Raw genomic sequence first — 18,768 nt, forward strand, 5'->3', positions numbered from 1 at the left:
TTGCTGGCAGTGTTCTTTGAGGGAAAGACCTGCCTAGATCTAATTCTGTATTTTTTTCCATGCAGTGAATGACTTTTAAAAGCTATTGTGATCCCAATAGCAATAAATCTTTGCATGGCTAACAGAGCCCCAAAGCTTATACTGGAATAATCACTCGAGGTGCCCCAAGGCTTGCTCTACTGCAATAGAATACTCCTTCTATTCCTCTGTAATTACAATCCCAAAGGAGTTCTCCCCTCCAGTGTTCAATGGGAAAGATTGTTGGAACCTTTCTCAGGCCTACTTCTATTATCCATACAGACTAGAAGACCTACATTGCACTGAGGGAGATTGTTAATGCTCTCTGTGCAAATGAAGTAAAAAAAATGTACACAAATGTATTGCAGAATAAAGCATTAGTTAAGGTCAACTCAGATAAGTGTAGCTGGTTTTTATTTCTGTTGACTTTGGAAATTTAATTGTAAAAAATCCTTTCATATATTCTGATGGCAAATGAATAATTCTGTGGTTTAAGTAACCGGTTTCGTTATGGGATCCTTTGAGAATAGTATATGTTCTGTTGTCTTCAACACTGTACAATACTGCATTATTTCCATCCCTTGACAGAGAACATTATACCTGACAGAGCATTATATTGCCAAGTGCCAACTACATAAATTTTTAAGCGTTTCAGTTACACAAATATGCATTTTATTTATGATGCTGTATACTATTATCATATACTGGAAGTCCGTTGATTAAAATGCATACCATATTCAGCAGCTCATAAGCATATTTAAATTAGACTAAAAATTGTTCTGCTGTATGGGATTTCAGAGCTTCCTCCACTGGATGAGATTTGAGAATTAGAGAGTTGTCCCCAGAGATGTATAGATGTAGATCAACATCGGGCATTAGAATATTCAAGGAAGGAACTGTTGCTTCCTGAAGTGCACTTGGAGCTGGAAGAATGGTATATCTACATACTACAATATACTTAGTAAAACATTATCATTTAATACTTGAAGGCATTTTGAGGTGGTGGTGGTTGCTTATGTTTTTTGAGAATTAAAAAATATCTGGCAAAGTATTGAGGCCAAAAATATGAGGGACATAGTTACACAGATTGAATTTTACAAGGAGCAGAACCCCTGTGGGGATTTTTCCTTGGCAGATGAGTACATTTTTAACAGACTAAAACAGGGGCTTTGTATTTACTCAAACATGCATATATGTAGAAACATCTTTACAGTGAAAACCAATAGATAATGAACTTTGGAATAATACTACTTAAGAGTATGTATCTCTAAATTATTTTAGTCCTGATTTCCTTTTTGAGCATGCTGACCTGCTTGAAAGATTATGGCTGTGATTCTAAGAACACTTTTTCTGGGAGGAAACTAAATGAGACTTGTGAGGACTGGATTGTCCCTTTTAGTTAATTTTGAGGTTGTATAATAACTGGGGAGCTTAATGATGAGGTTGAGAGGTATTCAAATTAGGACAAGTCTAGATGGGTTAGTCTGTGATAGCCAAATAAAGTAGGAGTCCAGTAGTATTTTGGAGATGAACATTTACTTTATTGGACTCCTGTTTTATGTAGGATATATTTGATATGGCAAGAAAGGTATTACATATACAGTGGTTAGTTAGTTTCATGTATGTATGTTCTGTATTTAGGGAATATATACAACACACATTTGAGGCAGCTCAATAAATGATTGGGGAATTGGGTGTCTTGCGTGTTTCAAGTCAAGGTTCTTCCTCAGGGGTAGAATCTACAATGAAATAATTCCTGATTAGTCATTGGGTTGTACCCTTCTACCATTCTGGTCAGCTGTGGTTTGTGAGTTTTGTAGGCAAATTCTGCCAACTGTGGAGATTCTGCCAATGTAATGTGCTACCAGTAGATTCAAAGTAATTCATGTATGGAAATACCATGTGTAGTGTGGCCCATAGATGGTGCATTCTTAGGCACTTACGAAACACATGAAAAACAGTACCCAAACTTGTAACCTCTTGTGCTGTGTAAGGATCTCCTTTCAATGTATTTCATTCAAACACTTTTTCAGCATTAAAGATGTCGTGCACATAACTCCTGATGAACACAGAGCAGAAATATGCTTTTTACTGTACAAGCTGTAGCAGGACTTCTCAGCAGTGATGAGCAGAATATTTTAGAATCATGTCTTCATACTACCACTTGCACATCTTCCCAATAGTCCTTTCTCAGCTCCACACCCATTTAGCTTAAGTGGTGCTCTGGTGTTGCCAGACCATTCACTGGGCACAATGGCTACTTTTAATGATGTGGAGAAGGCTATTGAGATTTGGAAAAATTTCAGTGGCAGCTTAGGAAAACAGACCTTGAATGTGTGTTATTATATGTTCGTTAGTATATGCTGTCAACTATAAATGATAGGAAGTACTAGCATTTGAACGTCACAGAAAGGCTTTAATCTCAAATATTTAGGAAACATGCAAAATTCATTGGGGTCTGCATGTAATACAATGGTCCTGTCAGGGTGCATTTCTGGGCATTTTGCTCAAGGACTAGTTTAATTGTATTTTCTGATATCCCAGGAGTGAAAGCATTATTTCAGCATAGTTTGCTGGCCAGCCAAACCATTCCATGCTAGAGAGGGATTCCAGCCTATTCTCTAGCATTTGTCCGCCTGAATCCTGAAATAATTTAAGATAAGGGAGGTTGTTACAGCTGACAACAGTCATGAGATAACAGACCCAGAACTTCACAATGATGATATCCTGCTCATCATCAGTGGAATCTTCATCCTCCTCCTCATCCAGGAAGGCAAGAAGAATGTCAGCGAGATGGAGCTCTTTGGCAGCATTTTGGTTGGTGTAATTTATGTAGCACACACCACATAACCCTTTCAGCACTGCAATCCTCATCTTCCTGGAGCTCTCTGGCATGATCAAAATATTAATCATATCCTGAATATATTCTGAGGCAGGAGCACCACAGGAGACACCACCTGCAAAGAGAAGCATTTGTCTTAAGACTTCTTTAATATGCTGGAGACAGTGAACCTGCTTTAATAACTCTTCTGCTTGGATAAAAGCTGTTGGTTTTAATGGCTCTCTTTAATCTTGGTGGGTGGGATCTTAGTTTGATTCCTTGTTGGTACTTGAGTTGTTTTGTGTCAGTTGCTGCTACCACATACAAATCCCTCACACCTCTCTTGTAGTACCTTTTAATTACCCACTGTCATATTCCAATTCCAGCACCAAAAAATACAATGTGATATGTTACCACAAACATTAAAAAGGGTAAACCACTGTGCTGTAAGTTGAGACATCTAGTCAATTTTTGTATCTTTTATGGTTTGATATGATGTGTCTTTCACTTATATGAAGTATTTCAGATATGTATATTGGCCTGTTTCCAACCACACATTCTGAAGGCTTACAGGAACTTGAGAAAATATGAGGGGGGAATTTCTTTCCTCCAGTTTCAGCCTATTGAGCCTCCTGAAATTTTGTTCCTCAGGAACTAAACTCCCAATCTTACTGCCCCACTTTTTAATCAATCCCGTGTTTGAAGGCTCCTGATGTCTGAATGAATGATATTCAAACTTCTTAGCCATTTGAACATTCAACTCATGCTCAAATCTCAAGTTGCTTTTTCAGTACCACTTTTAATATCTTTTTATCTTCTTTAAAGAAGATAGAGATCTTGAAGTTACTTTAAAAGTTTTTGGAAAGATGTGATTAAATTAGCTGCCCTAATTCAGCCTCAAACCTCACCGATAGGTGTTACGTACCATTCTCTAGCTCTCTTGGTGCATACCTGTGTAAGCTAGCAGTCCAATATAATGTGCAGCTTTGCCTCTGTCCTCTAAGGGGAGCTTTGTATCTCTCAGGTTATCACCGTATCTTCTTATTTTATCAGCGTGAAAGTCACCGTCTATTGGTGGAATAGGTTCTACCTCCTCTTGAGGAAAATTAAATTTCATAAATTTTTCATACCAGATGTGTAGCTTATTTAATATATTCCCCATATTTCTCAAAGAACCTACTAGGAAAGAAATCTTTATAAAGTTGCTATATTCCCTAATACAAATAAGAAACTATTGCAACTGCTGGTTTACTTTTCACTTCAAACCCAAGCAACAGGTAACTAGGAAACAATTTGGAACACAGTAAATAGAATGGAAAATAGAACAAAATGGAATATTGAATCCTGTTCCTGACTCAAGGATTATAGTAAACTAAACAAGTATTTACATTTTTACTTTTCAAAAAAGTGAAATCAATACTCCAATCTTTTGGAGCTACATAATATAAATTATCTGTGTGGAATTTATCCCCTTCCTGTATAATTTCAAATCCAACCCCCCCCCCCCCGCCGCCCCTGTTTTCCCAGTCAAGGGATTTTCTTCAATTTTTGCTGTTCCAGATTCCATATTAATAATCTGGGAGGGGGTTGAAATTAAAACAGGTGGTATGATAATGCCTTTGCATGAATTTATTATATGAATTTAGACTGCTGGGAGCTGTTCTGATCACCCCAGTGCAACTACAGAGCTGGAAAAGGTAGAGCAAAGGGCAATTCCGAAGTGATTAGGGGTTGAAGTAACTTCCTTATCAGAAAGCTGAAGTATGAAGCTTTTTAGATTAGAAAGTAATGTGATTGCAGGAAGGGAAGTGATGGAGAAAATGGGCAAATTTATTCTAACGCCCCATCCCCCCAATCCAGTGAAACTGGTAAATGCAAACATCTTCCAGTGAACACCTCCCAAACAAATTGCAGAAGACAGCAATTCCTTAGAATAACCCTTCTAGGCATTGCCCTTTGGCAGCTGGCTACAGGTAGCCACCCATTTATTACCAGATATATTTGCAGCTTTTAAAACCAATTCAATGAGACACCAATGGTCCTGCTTTCCCATTGCTGAAGGGGTCCATCTGCCCGTCTCTCCTGTCTATAAGCAAATAGAATATTTGGACACTGGTGTGAGTAATGTAAACAAAAATGGCCACTGAATTACCTCCCTACAACTAGCAAACATATCGATAATTTTCAAAGGAGAGTTAATGTCCAGTTTGCTGTACTGTTGACAAAAGACATTAAAGCCAAGCTTTGAAACTTCATTGGTAGGAGAGTTATTTGACAATTGAACAAGCAAACCAAAATAAACTGTAGCACACATGCTATTTAGTAATTCAAAAATAACATTTATTATAACTTAACTGTTGCAGTAAATATAAGAAGTACAAATACCACAAAAACTAGAAGGCAAAAGGAAGTCAGTACAAAAAAAGAGAATGATAGGCTTTTGGGAGCCACATGCTGTAAAAATCAAATCATAATTATTTCACATATTGTCAGAGACTTTCCTTCCATAAAATGCTTAAAACTGGCTGTACAGATGTATCTTTTAATCAGAGAATATTTATATATAATTTATAAATATACATACATATATATATATATCTATATACAGGTTTTTAATATTCACAATCAAAAATACTGTCTTGCCAATGCATTTGGCAAAGGGTGGTGGTTTTACTGGACTTTTAAAAAAAGAATCTTCAAAATCTGCATTTTTCAAATAAAAACTAACCCTTTTCCCAACAGTTGTATAGCAGCTACCAGCTATTAGTCTGTATCATTGGTGGGGACAGTAATCCAAGGGCTTCATAAACAGACCCTCTTATGCTTTGCAAGGAAGAGGGATTCTGCAGACTATGGGCCAAGCTACACATGACGAATGACACTTGAACGGCAAGTGTATTTCTCCCTGTTCACTTGCCCTCCACTCAATCCACTTGCCGTTCAAGTGTCATTCGTCATGTGTAGCTTGGCCCTGTGTTTCTAAACAATCTCCAAGAACTCTGCCACTAGTTCTGAGTTATCAATGTAACAGATTCTCATATGTTTATGCACAACACTTTTTTCCTTATTGGAATCTTGGGGGTGAGGGGAAATCAGGATTTTAATGCAAAAAAAAGAAAGAAGAAGCATATTGTGTGCATTTGCCCCTTTTCTGGGATAAGTAGTACATGTAACCTTCCATTTGTGGCTTCCAACCCACACACTCACTTGACGACAAAAGAAAATCTCTGGAGTAGTGAGAGTTCACTACCAGCTGGTGGGGGAAAGCAAGAATGGAAATCTAAAATGAGTCAGTGAACTGACAACTGGTGTTTGCATCTTGCTGTTTCCAGAGGCAGGCCATCTTGAGAAGTTCATCTTAAACTTTGCTGCTATAATAAACCGTGGCAAGTGAATAAGAACTGCTGCCTAGTTTTCTTCTCTTTTCTCATGGCTTCAGAAGAAGCTATCATGTTTCAAGTAGATGCAGAAACGCACAAAGCAAACACCAAATTCTATCAAAAATGCTTCAAAGCTGATTTCAAAATACCTCACAATTGCTGAGGTACAGCAACCACACAGTTTCATTCAGAAGCAAATAAAATAATCACAATCAAGGACAGATCACTGTTTCATTAAGAGAAAAATAAAAGACAATAGGAAGCCAAAGTTAGACTTGCCATATACATTTTTTCTTCAAAAGTCCATGAGTTGCTAAGTTTCAGAGCATCCTTCAAAAGAGTTTTTGCAGTTTAGCTACAGCACCACTGAGGTTAATACAAACAGCCACTGTGACTGTTGTTAAATGTTTAATAGGCAGATTAGAATACTTAAAAGGCTGTGGCCACCTCAGTCCCACGTCGTCCACCAACTTTAATGAATTCACGAGGGAATTTATCTAGCTGCTCATACGCCAGCCGCCCATCCTCTCCTGAGCACAAAAATAAGAACAAAAGTTTTATTATTTCAGCCTGTGGCTTTTTGACAAGGGAGACAATCTCTATGAAGGCACAAAGGACAAGGCAGGAATCCCCCTTGTCTTCCCATTCTATTTACTTCCTGTGAACAATAGTCATTTGTATTTGCTACAGAAAAGTGACAAGATTTCAGTGGTTAGTTTTTAAAAAGACAGCTATTGCTCACAAACTAGGTTGTCTGAACCTGAAATCTGTTCCAGCTTTGTGTAGACTAATGGTCACTTCAATTGGTAAAAGAGAACATACACATCCAAAGACTGAGGAGGTCAACCCGGGCATACTAAAGTGTTTCTGGAGCTAACTTCAGGTCCTGGAAGCTTTACCATAGAAAGGAAAGATGGCTATGTCCCCTATTTGTGCCAATGGCCGCATTTGTCAATGGCTGAGAAATAAGGACTGACAATTATTAAATAAGAAGGCTTCCTTGCTTCCCTTGCTGGAGTGAGAGAAGTGTGGCTCCATGAGAATTCCATTAGCTACCATTTCTATTCTCACCCTTGGGACCCATTCTTATGTTATCCGAGCAGCCTTTTCATGTAACTGGGTCCCATTCTACTCCAGTAACATTTGGATTGTGAAATCATGTGGGAAGTGCTCCAATGGGCCACAAGAGAAGAGAAGAGCATCTCATATGATCCACCTTTCCATTTAATTCCATTTGTCCAATTGTGACATGAGTGGAAAGGGACTCAGTCATGGGAAAGGGATGGTCCAGAATCTGTTTTCTTTCTTTGTGTGGTACTTGGGAAGTATGCATATTTCCAGAGAATTATGATACCAAACTATGTGTCACTGAAAGAACTCCTAAAGTCTTCCTTTACAATTCTATGTTCATGTTAGCATGTCACTTAATATGTGTCTGCATATGCATCCACCAGAATCGGGTCAGTGCCAGGCAGGGGAGGGTTCCCCTTATGATCTTTGGAGCTTTTCGCGCTCCGCTAGTATGAGCCGGGCCACTTCTTCTGGACCCTTTCAGCTCACCTATACAGTCGTCTTCTGACGTTATATGCTGACTGCATTGCACGGGAGGCTGAGGCCGGCGGATCGCTTGAGGTCGGGAGTTCGGCAATGCAGTCAGCATATAACGTCAGAAGGGGAGGGTTCCCCTGCCTGGTACTGACCCAGTCCTGTCTGTTTTGGCCCCGATCCGGGACCAAAATGGCCACTTTCAGCCATTTTGGTCCCATTTGGGAGCAGATCAGGGCCAAAACGGCCAGGACTGGGTTGGTGCCAATGAGTTATGCTAATAAGTTCCTGCAGCTCTTTTTCTACAAAATGATCCCTGGGGGAATGTATCATCTGACACAGTCCATTGTTTATCTATCAGAGTTCCTCTATTTTTGTTGTTGGTGGTCAATGTTTCCTTCAGTTTACTTAGCCCCAGGTAATAATAGTTTCAGTAAACATTATCAAAGATTTACAAAGATGGGAAAGGTTGAAAATTTTCTGGTTAGGAAGAATTTCTGCAGTCAAAATGAAAGTATTACCAAATTTGACCTTTTTGTTTCAAATGTTACCTGTTTATATAGATGAAAATATCTTTAAAAATGGCAGAAAATGATAAGTAATTTTGTATGGAGGGAAAAGAAGTCAAGAATAAGGTTTTAAAGTATTACAGGATGAAAAAAAGAGGTCTAGCTGTACCAAATATTAAATTGTATCACCTAGCAGTCACATTAGACTGTGTGTCAGACTGGATTATAAATTTTAATCAAAGGAATGTTAAATTGGAGATAATATTAAAGAAGGAATATATAACTATCTATGGATTAAGAAATCATTAAAAACAATTCAAAAACAAGATGACAGTCAAATTTTGAGAGGTGGCTTCCTATTAATATGGTTTCTCTGTAGAAATAGAATAAGTCTTCCAATCTCACCATTGACATCCCCAGCTGATGTTTATTGTGATAATGGTATAAGAAAGAAAACTGACCGTATAACCTATGATGACAATGTGATGGATAAACAAAGAAAAATAAAAACCTAGCAAATAGTTCAAGATGAAGGGAAAAAACATTCCATGGTTGTTATATTATCAAATAGTATCAAAACTGAAAGAACAAATGTCCAGATTTGAAGGAATGGAAGAATAAACTGAATGCATATGAAACAATGGCAAAATTGACATATTTTATACACAATAGACTGATTACAGAATTTCAAGAAAAATGGGATTTTTTTTAATTATATGGCTGAAAATCAAGATTAAAATTAAATTAAAACAAGGACAGAAAGAAAAAGACTTGGGTAATACATATCAATAGACATGAAGATAAATGGGAAAGATAGAATAAAGGTATTTAAATAGAAGTGAAATATTAAAAAGTAAATTTAAGTAAGTTCTATAATATATGATTTGATTATAAAAATTAGAGATTATGAAGTTTATATTTGTATGTTTGTAAAATGAAATAAATAAAAAAGATACTTTATAGAGATAAGGATCAAGATATTCAACACACCAAAAGAGAGCAGGGTTTCAGAGGCGACTTTTCTGATTTCTTCATTATCAGACTGGCAAAGTGTGACAAGCATTTTAATACTTTCAGTTGCCTGTGAATAAAAAAAGCATTGCTAATTATTTTCTATTCCAAATTTTCCATTATGTATTTACTTCTATTTAGCTTATTTCTTGTCCAGTTCTCCAACCCTGTATGTAAATATGTGCTTTATGATGTACTTGCAGATCTTCATCGTTTATTTGGTTGTAGTGTTAATTTCACTGGACAAAGAAACATGTGTACACATCTGCCACCTCCACCAGAAAACAAGCTCTTGAACTTTTTGCTTATGCTCACAGGGTGAAAGTGGTTGTGTGAGGAGGAGAAGCAACGATTACATGTTTTGTGGCATTAGCCTTTGGAAGTCAAACCTTGGTGACGTCCAGATTCAATTGCTGTAAAACGCTGTGTGTGGGATGCCTTTAAAGAGATCTTGGAAACAACAGTTCAGAATGCATCCACAAGGGCAGGACGTATGGATGCAAGATTTTTAATAACTTCATCGGCTCAGCTTAGTTCACTATTCTGGTTTTGTCCGAACTTTATTATGCATCAAGAGTGTTATGGATGGACAGTGTAATTCTTGAGTTAGTCTGGACTGGAAATAGATATATGAAAACTGTATGATATTAGACCTTACAAACTACAGCATCAACATAAGCTATACTTTTCTCTATACATGCAAAGGCACAAAAATACTGCAGTAATTGGAAGCAGATCCCTGTCTGAGAGTGGATACAAACGCAGTTTTTGTTATCACTGCACTGGGGACTCCTCTCACCCTCTTTTCCAGTGTCTGCAATCCAGAAGGAGAGCTGTGTTTTTTGCCTTGCTATACAAACATTAATTTTAAAGCTACATATTAGCCATATTACATCTCTTAATATTAGCCAGCAATCTTAAGTGAGAGAGGCCTCATGAACAGTTGACAACTGGCACCCTGGAGCTCTATCAAGGTCCTAAATACTGTTTTTTTTAAAAAGCACTCATTTAAGAAAAGTAGCATCACAGTGGCAAATAAAAAAGGTTCTTGTTGTTACTGAGTAGGGGCTATTGAAATCCTCACTGCTTGCTACCTGACCTTCTGTTGTACCTGTGAATACAAAGATGGTAGAGTTTTACCTGGAGGCATTTCAGTGCCAGGCAAGCAGCTTTCTGGAGGTGGAGGTTGGGTTGTGCAAGCATTTCACAGTAATAAATTAGAGCCTGGAGCACAAAGAGAGAGACCATGAGGAGGAGGCAGCAGTTGCAATACTGTATCACAAAAAAGACAAATCCCACACATGATGCAGTGGTTTGCAAGGTATTCTCTATGGGCTATTCCAAAGTATCAGTTTATTGTGCAACAAACATGCAGCTGTTACTCATTTGTTGCAGAAAATCTAGAGGTCTTTCATTTCATTTATTTATTTTCTATTTATATTCTGCCCTCCCCACATTTCTAGCAGGCTCAGGGCGGATTACAGATACATAAGAGGTTAAAATATATAAAACATTATAAATTAGAAACCATAAAAACATCCAGTTTTACACAATTTAAAATGCATATAAACATCAACATAGCAGCACAAAGTCCAACTGACCAAACCTAAATCATCTCCAGAGCATCTTCACAGTAAAAAGATTTTTAAGCAGGGGTATTGGTGGTGGGGAGGGCCTAATCCACCATCAACCAGCCAGGGGGGCTTCGCCTAGCACCACCCATATGCCTGGCGGAACAGCTCCATCTTGCAGGCCCGGCGAAAAGATAAATCCTGCCGGGCCTTTGTCTCATTAGACAGAGCGTTCCACCAGGCTGGGGCCAGGACCGAGAAGGCCCTGGCCCTGGTCGATGCCAGGCGGGCCTCCCTGGGGCCAGGACCTTTAGCAGTTGTTTCTCACTGGAGCAGAGAGTCCTCTGGGGTTCATATGGGAAGAGGCGGTCCTGCAGATATACTGGTCCCAGTCCGCATAGGGCTTTATAGGTTAATACTAAAACCTTGAACCTGATTCGGTACTCCACCGGTAGCCAATGCAGCTGACATGGTGCTGACGTTATATGCTCACGCATCGGCAAACCTGTGATGACACAAGCTGCTGCATTCTGCACCCACTGTAACCGCCAGATCAGGTTCAGGGGAAGCCCTGCGTAGAGTGCGTTACAGTAGTCTAACCTAGAGGTGACCGTTGCCTGGATTGTAGCTTCATGAGAGCTACAATCCTTTTTGCCAGTTGCATTGCATCTCTCGAGCACTGCAATGATAATATGTTATCACTGGGAAAATGTAATGCTGCTCCTCTGCTAATCTGTGCTACATAAAATGTGGTTGCATGAGTATCATAGTTACTTACGGAACAACACTTGTGATGTTGTCAGCAGTGTGCGTGATACAACTCTAACTTATTTCCACCTTTTATGACAATTTCTGAAGTTTAAATATTTAATTAAAATTATTTTAGAGGCTGTGCTCACTCCCCACAGGAATGTTCATGCAACAGAAAAGCTGACAATACCTTCTAAAGGTCAGCATGGTCAGCAGTGGTAGGCCTGCTCGGGGAGGGGGGGGGCATGGCTCAGTGGCGGAGCATCTGCTTAGCATGCTGCAGGCCCCGGGTTTAATCTACAGCAGCATCTCCAATGAAAAGGACAAGGTCGTAGGTGATGTGAAAGACTTCTGCCTGAAACCCTGGAGAGTCACTGCCCGTCTGAGTCAACTATAAACTATACTGACTTTGATGGACCGTGGGTCTGATTCAGTGTAAGGCAGTTTCATGTGTTCTTGTGAAAAGTGTTCTAGAATTTCCAGGACAGTTATAGAGACGGCCAAGATCTAATGGGTTTTTCCCAGTAAGAAGCAGTGCCTCCTCGAGGAATGGGCTCAGTGAGGAGAGATGCCACTCCTCCATCTACTGCAGCTTGGAACTGGAGCTGCATATACTGCAGGGTTCCTCCTCACCAAGGATCTTGAATGTCCTAGCTACTGTCCTAGATGAAATCTAGCTACTCTATTATACTGACAGTCAGTTACAATTTCACTCCTTACTTACCTTTTCCCTGAAGAGCTTGTCTTCTGCGGCCACTAATAAGATCGATGCAACAGCTTCACAGGTCTCCCTCTTATTCTCAGTTAGGAGGAGGACAGCCAAAGATCTCAATACTTCTTGCTGAGGCGGGAGGCTGATGGAGGTTAATGGGATCACATTCTGCAAGTACTTTTCATCTTTCAAGGACTGCAGAGTCTGAACCGTTAAAGCTAAAACGCAAAGACATTTTCGTGAAGTTCCTATCATGTTAGAGGAGGTCTACTTATAAGCCCTCTGAAATAGCCTTGTGTGCCAGTTGGCTGCTCCATGCAGTCTCTGTAGAGTGATTTGGTCTGTGGATTGCCCTCTGGGCACACAAAGTGCCCCTTATCTTGCAATACTGGCTGAACGCACATTTATCACATGCACTTGCAAGCATTCTCTATCTTTAAACATGGGTTAGGAAATTTCAGGTTAAAGATGCTGAATACACAGAAGTTTCAAGGGCAGTTAGAAATGCAAGTTCTTGAGCTTGTAGGCTTAGAAGGAGACATAAAAACATCTAGTATCAGATACCAAACTCGTTTCAAGTTTATTGGCTATCACATACAAAGCCTTTTATGGCCTTAGACCCTCATGCCTGCAAAACCATGTCTCTACCCATGTCCCGCCATGACCACTTCACTCATCTGACCAGGGCCTTCTGCAGGTGTCATCCTGAAAATGGGCAAGATCAACTACTGCCAGTACATGTGCCTGAATAAGGAGGAAGGCTCCCATATCCCTGGCATTTCACAAATTGTAAAGCAGAATTGTTCAGGAGGGCATTTTTAAAAAGGAAAGAGGGCTACCTCGTTAACAGATTAGTCCAGGGAAAGGCACAGTGTTTCAACTGATGTAATACCACTTTTTAACACAACTTGTTTTATATTTATCCTTTGTTCAGATAACAGCTTTATTTTAAATTCTTGCAGTTCCTTGTTTATTAGATGTTATCATCTTATTGACTGCATTGATTTATAATGCGTAATCTGCCTTGATTCTCACTGACTATAAATAACATAAAGAAAATAAAATGCATTTTGCCTATCGACTCCCTTGATTTTAAAAACATATCCCCAATGTACAGAAAACAGTCGCCCGTCTTATTTGTGCAAAAGGAATTATTTCAGGCTAGACTCTGAAATGGTGTGGTGGTTTCCTTCCTTAAGAAGCAGGTTATCTTCCTTACCTTCTCTTGCAAGCTGAAGCAAATAGTTTCCCAGGTCAGTAACACTCCTGCTGGCAAAATAGTTGTAATACTGAAACACTGTTACGATTTCCAAAGACAGGCTGGAAGAGAGGAAAGGCTCTGCTCGGTCCAAGATATGAGACACCAAGGTTTTGAATACTGTGAGTGGGAAAACAAAATAATTACGTTAAATACACCTTAATGAAACAAACTAAAATGATTGGAAGACCTGCACTTAGCCGAACTTTTAAAAAGTTGCTTCCATGTCTTAATTTTTAGAAATGTTAAAAGGGCTCTAAATTATTAGAGAGGAACAAATAGTTTGCTCAGTTATACCCATATCATATTACGATTGTACCAGGGAAAGGTTTGATGTATTAGTATGAACTGAGATCAACAGAACTTGCACAAGGTACTTAGCTTAAGATGCATTACCAGCTCCTGGCTGGGAAATTCCTAGAGATTTGGGAGTGGAGCCTGGGGAGGGAGGGTCTGGGGAGGGAGGGACTTCAGGAGAGTAGAATGCCATAGAGCCCATCCTCCAAAAGCAGCCATCAGGGAAACTGATCATTGTCATCTAGAGATAAGTTGTAATTCCAGGAGATCTCCAGACCCCCACCTGGATGTGAGCAAACCTAGTAGAATCCTTTGTTTCTCATGGGCAGCATCCAAAGAGCTACCTAAGCAGTATACACCAGGATGATTTTATGGGGTTCTTTGTTTGATTGCCAGAAAATGTTTTGGAATTTAAACACCACTCCTTTTGAATTTTTTAAAAATTACCATATATGATTGGTGAAGTGGGGTGGCAGCGATGCTGCTATTCAAAAAGCAAGTGTTCAATACTTATATAAATGGAATTATTTGTGCACAGTTTTTTTCAAAATGAATCGAAGTGTTTAATTGGGCTGTGAAGCAGCTGATTTAAAATATGTTGATTAATCAGGGCAGTCTTTTTAGCCTGGACTACATATTTAAAATTATTTTTAACCTTAAGCACTTGTAAGAGTTGCAGATGGCAGGTAGCATTTTAGAAGAGGCACTACCCTTCACTTTCACAAGAGAGAGGGTGCCTGCTGCAATATACAATACAGAAACTAAAGCCAAAGAGGTTTGTATCCTGCTGCTGTTCAGCAGATGGATGAGAGATGAGTACTCCCTTGGTACTTTCTGACCTCTGAATCATATAACTTTCTATAGGGGAGGGGTCCCATTTCCCTGGAAAGGTTGGTAGCCATTCTATACCACTAAACCATCCAGGTGCAATTCTAGAGAATACAATATAATATCGTTTCCTAGCACTGCTTGATCTCAAAGATGCAGCAAAAATTGTACACATTATCACAAAGGATGATAAAATGTAAGATGAGCGTCTACTGCACTAGCCTAGTAGGATGACAATTCTGGCATGATCACATCTTGTATCTGATACTGAACCTGGCCCCTGTACAGATTGTTAGACCTAGAGAAGGGGGCCAGGAACAGACAGGAGACATTTTTCTACAAACCCAGGGGAACCAATGGCAGGGGGGGGAGTTTACAAGTTCCCCCCAACTGGAGCATCACTGTCTGCATAAGAGCAAGCAACATTGGTCTGAGTGCTGGGAAAGGTGCATGCTGAGTGTTGGTAAAGTTGCTGACCTACCTTGTCACCACTAGGAGGGAAAGAGGAGGGAAGCCAGGGTGTTGGGCGCTGTGATGTTAGGGCTGCCAATACTGCCACCACCCACTTCATCCATCTCTTCCTCCTCCTGGCTGCCAGGAGGGAAAGGTGGTTGTAGACAGTAGGTGCCCAGGGCCAGTGCTGTCTGAGCTGAGAGGGAGCCCAAGTGTCCATGGCCAACCCCCAGGTCATGGCAGTCCCCTCCCCCACCTTAAGTAGCCCCCCCACAACTGAGTAAGCTGGGCAAGGGAGAAGTGGGAGCCACTAGCCCCTGCCCACTGGCCCTACAGGCAGGTGGATGAGGGAGGAGTGGGAGGGCAGGGGGAAGAAACAAGAGTCACCACTGCATCTCCCCCCACTGCATGAACCACATACCGTAGTGGTGGCACTGCAAGCGGAGGGAGGGGGTTAGTTGGATAGGTGGCCAGCCAACTGGGTGAGGGGGGATCCCCCCCCATGAGTCTTGCTGTTCCTCCACTGAATCTATACAGATCAATACTCAAATACGACTTCGGGTTTCAAATACAACACATTTTGTTTAAATTGATGGATATTTAGAATGCAAGGCAACAAATTTCAGCACAATTATATCTGCTAATGTCTTTTTAACTATTTCCTGGTGATTTCAGTCAGGTCGCAAATGATCTGAAGGCTTTAATTTTTGCTGATGTCTTACAGAATCTGTCCACCTAAGAGGAACACTGCATCACCATTAAAAAAAAAACACACATTCAAGAATGGCACCTGTTTCTGCAAGCCCTGGATACTCCTCGTTCACAGCTGCAGCAAACGTGACATCCAGCTGTTTGATCAGCTTGTCTGCAGAGGTGTGATACATCCCAGAAGAATGAGATGTACATTTGTTCCAGAAGGACAGGAGGGAGATTCTTTTCTGAAATTCTGGAATTGCTGATAGGGAAAGAAAACCATGAAAGGAGTTGATGCTGCTAGAAGGAAAACTAGACAGATAGTATTCCAATTATCGCTGAACAACATGTGTTACACCTAAAAGGGCCCTCACTGAAAGCGAGTGTAAAATACCAACTTACTTTGAGAGCTGTAAGGAGCTACTTCTGCTTTTCAGAATAAAAAAACACCAGACATAACACCTACTTATACATTTGGTTTGATTATGCCCTGTATGTGCTAGTAAAGGACCTCTACCCAACACTATTTCTGCATATCCATGTTACACAGAATCTGTGTTTGTTGGTATAGGATTCTTGAAAAATTCACAATTAGTTTTTGCTAAAAACAAAACAATCTTCTAGTCCTCAGGGTAGCAGAGAAACTGATAGATTAAAAATGTATCTGCTGGTTAAATGCTCTTTTTCACCTGTGTGATATCAAGAATGCCTTTTACTTTATGCCATTTCTTACCTTCACTTACAGGTCTGACGTTCCCCGTGTTCTCATTACTAATCTCTGCAAGACACTCAATCACTAGAATCTGTTGTGATAGTTTATCTAGGAGGTTTCCTGTTACGAATGGAGTTTTGTTGGAAAACACAATTTGCTAAAAAAAAAAAAAAGTAGAGCAAAATTATATTATATATACATGGGCAAAATCACATATAGGGGGGGAGTATATCTGATGTACTAGTATTATAAATAAATCTGTTAAAATGCTCTAATATGGAAGAACATAAATTGACCAAATGATAAGAGCTGGCATAGCACTGTGAAGTGATGGACTAGGATCAAAAATACCCAGGAGGTTCAAATCCCCGATTTTCCATGAGTCGTGAATTTTTTCTTCCATGAGTCATGATCTTTTTTCTCAATCTAACCTACCGCACAGGATTTTGTGGGGATTAAACCGGGGGGGGGGGCATATCTATGTATGCTACCTTACTGTCCTGGAGAAAACATGGAATAAAAACAGAGGCGTGTGTCCAACCTCATAGTTCTAACCATCGGAGGTTTTTGTATGTATATGATTTTAATTGCTGAATGTTATTGTAAAATTTGTTATGCAATTGTATTTTATGACTGTTGTAGCCCGTCCTGAGCCCACTTGTGGGGAGGGCGGGTTAAATACCTAATAAACGAAACGAAACTCAACTAAATTAAGGATTTAACTGTACATGTCTTACAGAAGATGGGGTGCTTATTTCTACTGTTTCCCCATCCCATTTCAGACCTCCACTTTTTTTTATTCACAGCACTTATATCTTGCCTTTCTGCCCAGTCAGGGACATCTAAGTGGCTTTTCCCTCAGTGCTATTCCTAACAGTCCATTGACGACGCCCCACCGCCCAATAGGGCTAAAATTTCAGAGGTCTTAGGGGGCTGCAGAGTGAAGGGGAAGCCCCAGTTCTTGTATTGCTGAATGTATGCCAGCATATTTTATAATATAGTATCTTGGGGGTTACCTTAACTTGTGGTGATGTTTTGCACAAGTCTCAACAAATTGAGTAGATTATGTAGATTTCAGAGAATTTAATCCCTTTGGATTTAGTGTGGTTTATGGCCCAAACCACTATGAATGTCTCCCAGTGCTTACACTACAGGTTCACACCAGAGAAAGTCAATTGCTGATTGATATCAGTCCACTGATATCAATGTAGACATGTAGTCACAATTCACCTAATCCCCATTCATTCCAATGGGATTTATGCACAATTTACTCTGGGCTGGACTTAGTACAGCCTGCTGCTACCACACACATGTATGATTAGCTAGCCTCCACAGCAAGGAGGCTAGCCCCTTGTGGGTGCTTCAAGTGTTTACTCTTGAACTGATCTCCGTGAGTACTATAAAATATCCAAAGTTCAGCACAAAGGAACATGGAGATGCATAGCAATACAAATAAGAAGACTTTAAATGTGACAAAAATGAACAAAATCCTAAATGCTGGATACAAACACCTGTCCTGCAGCAATCTGTTAAATAAAAACCTAGGCAAAGGGTGATACCTGAATAAGCTGTGTGCAGCACTGCAAGTGCTTGACTATGGTGAGGTCCAGGCTTTCGTTCCCTGAGGTCAATGGGAGAGGGCTTCCAGCTACACTGGTACCAACTCCTGTGTCTTCTGTCAACGCTTCACTGAGATGCCCTCTGGCTTCTGGGTGTTCTGACCTGTAACTGTTCATGCTGGGAGGTAAGGAAGCAATTTGATTTTCTTTTCATGTAGACTTGACACAACTCACATCATGCAAAAAGAAATGGATGAACGCACCGATCTGTAACCAAACAGCCCTTGGTAGGCGAAAACTCTTTTAACAAATGCATCATATCTCAAATTGGCAGTGGGATAAGGTAGCAAAAGCCAAACAACTGTCTACATTTAAAGAATATATTGCTTGCACAGTGACCTGCTTGTTTCTCTGAAACAATACCTCTTTTGTGCAGAGTTCTCACTATGAAGCCTTTGAAAATCAGCCTTCATTAGAACTTGTTTTCTAACCCACCCACCCCGCATCCACCACCTAAAAAAACCTTGGCCTGTTGACAACATGCTTTGCCAAACTGTTTTGGATTTAACTGAATTACAGATTTGTGGTTTCAAAAGTTGTACAATTAAGACCTAATCTGTCAGTGCTTCACCAGTACTTGATTAATTGCCA

At 39.9% G+C, this 18,768-nt stretch overlaps 2 protein-coding genes across 2 annotated transcripts in view; both read right to left on the bottom strand.

The window, feature by feature from the left end:
* Positions 1-2,532: 2,532 nt before the first annotated feature.
* On the bottom strand, positions 2,533-4,001 carry ARMH2 (armadillo like helical domain containing 2). Its single transcript, XM_054985862.1, has 2 exons — positions 3,791-4,001; positions 2,533-2,975 (listed from the first exon to the last, which is right to left on the bottom strand). The coding sequence occupies exons 1-2, from the start codon at positions 3,999-4,001 to the stop codon at positions 2,533-2,535; spliced, it is 654 nt and encodes a 217-aa protein (XP_054841837.1).
* A 1,250-nt stretch (positions 4,002-5,251) lies between these two features.
* Positions 5,252-18,768, bottom strand: part of RIPOR2 (RHO family interacting cell polarization regulator 2) — a 98,414-nt gene continuing 84,897 nt past the window's right edge. The window contains exons 15-22 of the mRNA XM_054985678.1: positions 18,118-18,295; positions 16,580-16,715; positions 15,944-16,108; positions 13,537-13,695; positions 12,330-12,535; positions 10,425-10,508; positions 9,264-9,354; positions 5,252-6,749 (exon numbers count right to left, since the gene is read on the bottom strand). Coding sequence (XP_054841653.1) covers positions 6,649-6,749; positions 9,264-9,354; positions 10,425-10,508; positions 12,330-12,535; positions 13,537-13,695; positions 15,944-16,108; positions 16,580-16,715; positions 18,118-18,295 — 1,120 coding nt within the window. The 3' untranslated portion in view covers positions 5,252-6,648. The remainder of the gene's footprint in view (positions 6,750-9,263; positions 9,355-10,424; positions 10,509-12,329; positions 12,536-13,536; positions 13,696-15,943; positions 16,109-16,579; positions 16,716-18,117; positions 18,296-18,768) is intronic.

The sequence above is a fragment of the Eublepharis macularius genome, chromosome 7 (genome assembly GCF_028583425.1).
Source record: "Eublepharis macularius isolate TG4126 chromosome 7, MPM_Emac_v1.0, whole genome shotgun sequence".
Taxonomy (NCBI): domain Eukaryota; kingdom Metazoa; phylum Chordata; class Lepidosauria; order Squamata; family Eublepharidae; genus Eublepharis; species Eublepharis macularius.

Bases quoted from the DNA above. Each gene is read 5' to 3' on its own strand.
- ARMH2 (XM_054985862.1), bottom strand. From the start codon at position 4,001: ATGGGGAATATATTAAATAAGCTACACATCTGGTATGAAAAATTTATG. The intron at 2,976-3,790 runs GTATGCACCAAG...TTCTCTTTGCAG, and splicing joins TGGACTGCTAGCTTACACAG to GTGGTGTCTCCTGTGGTGCT.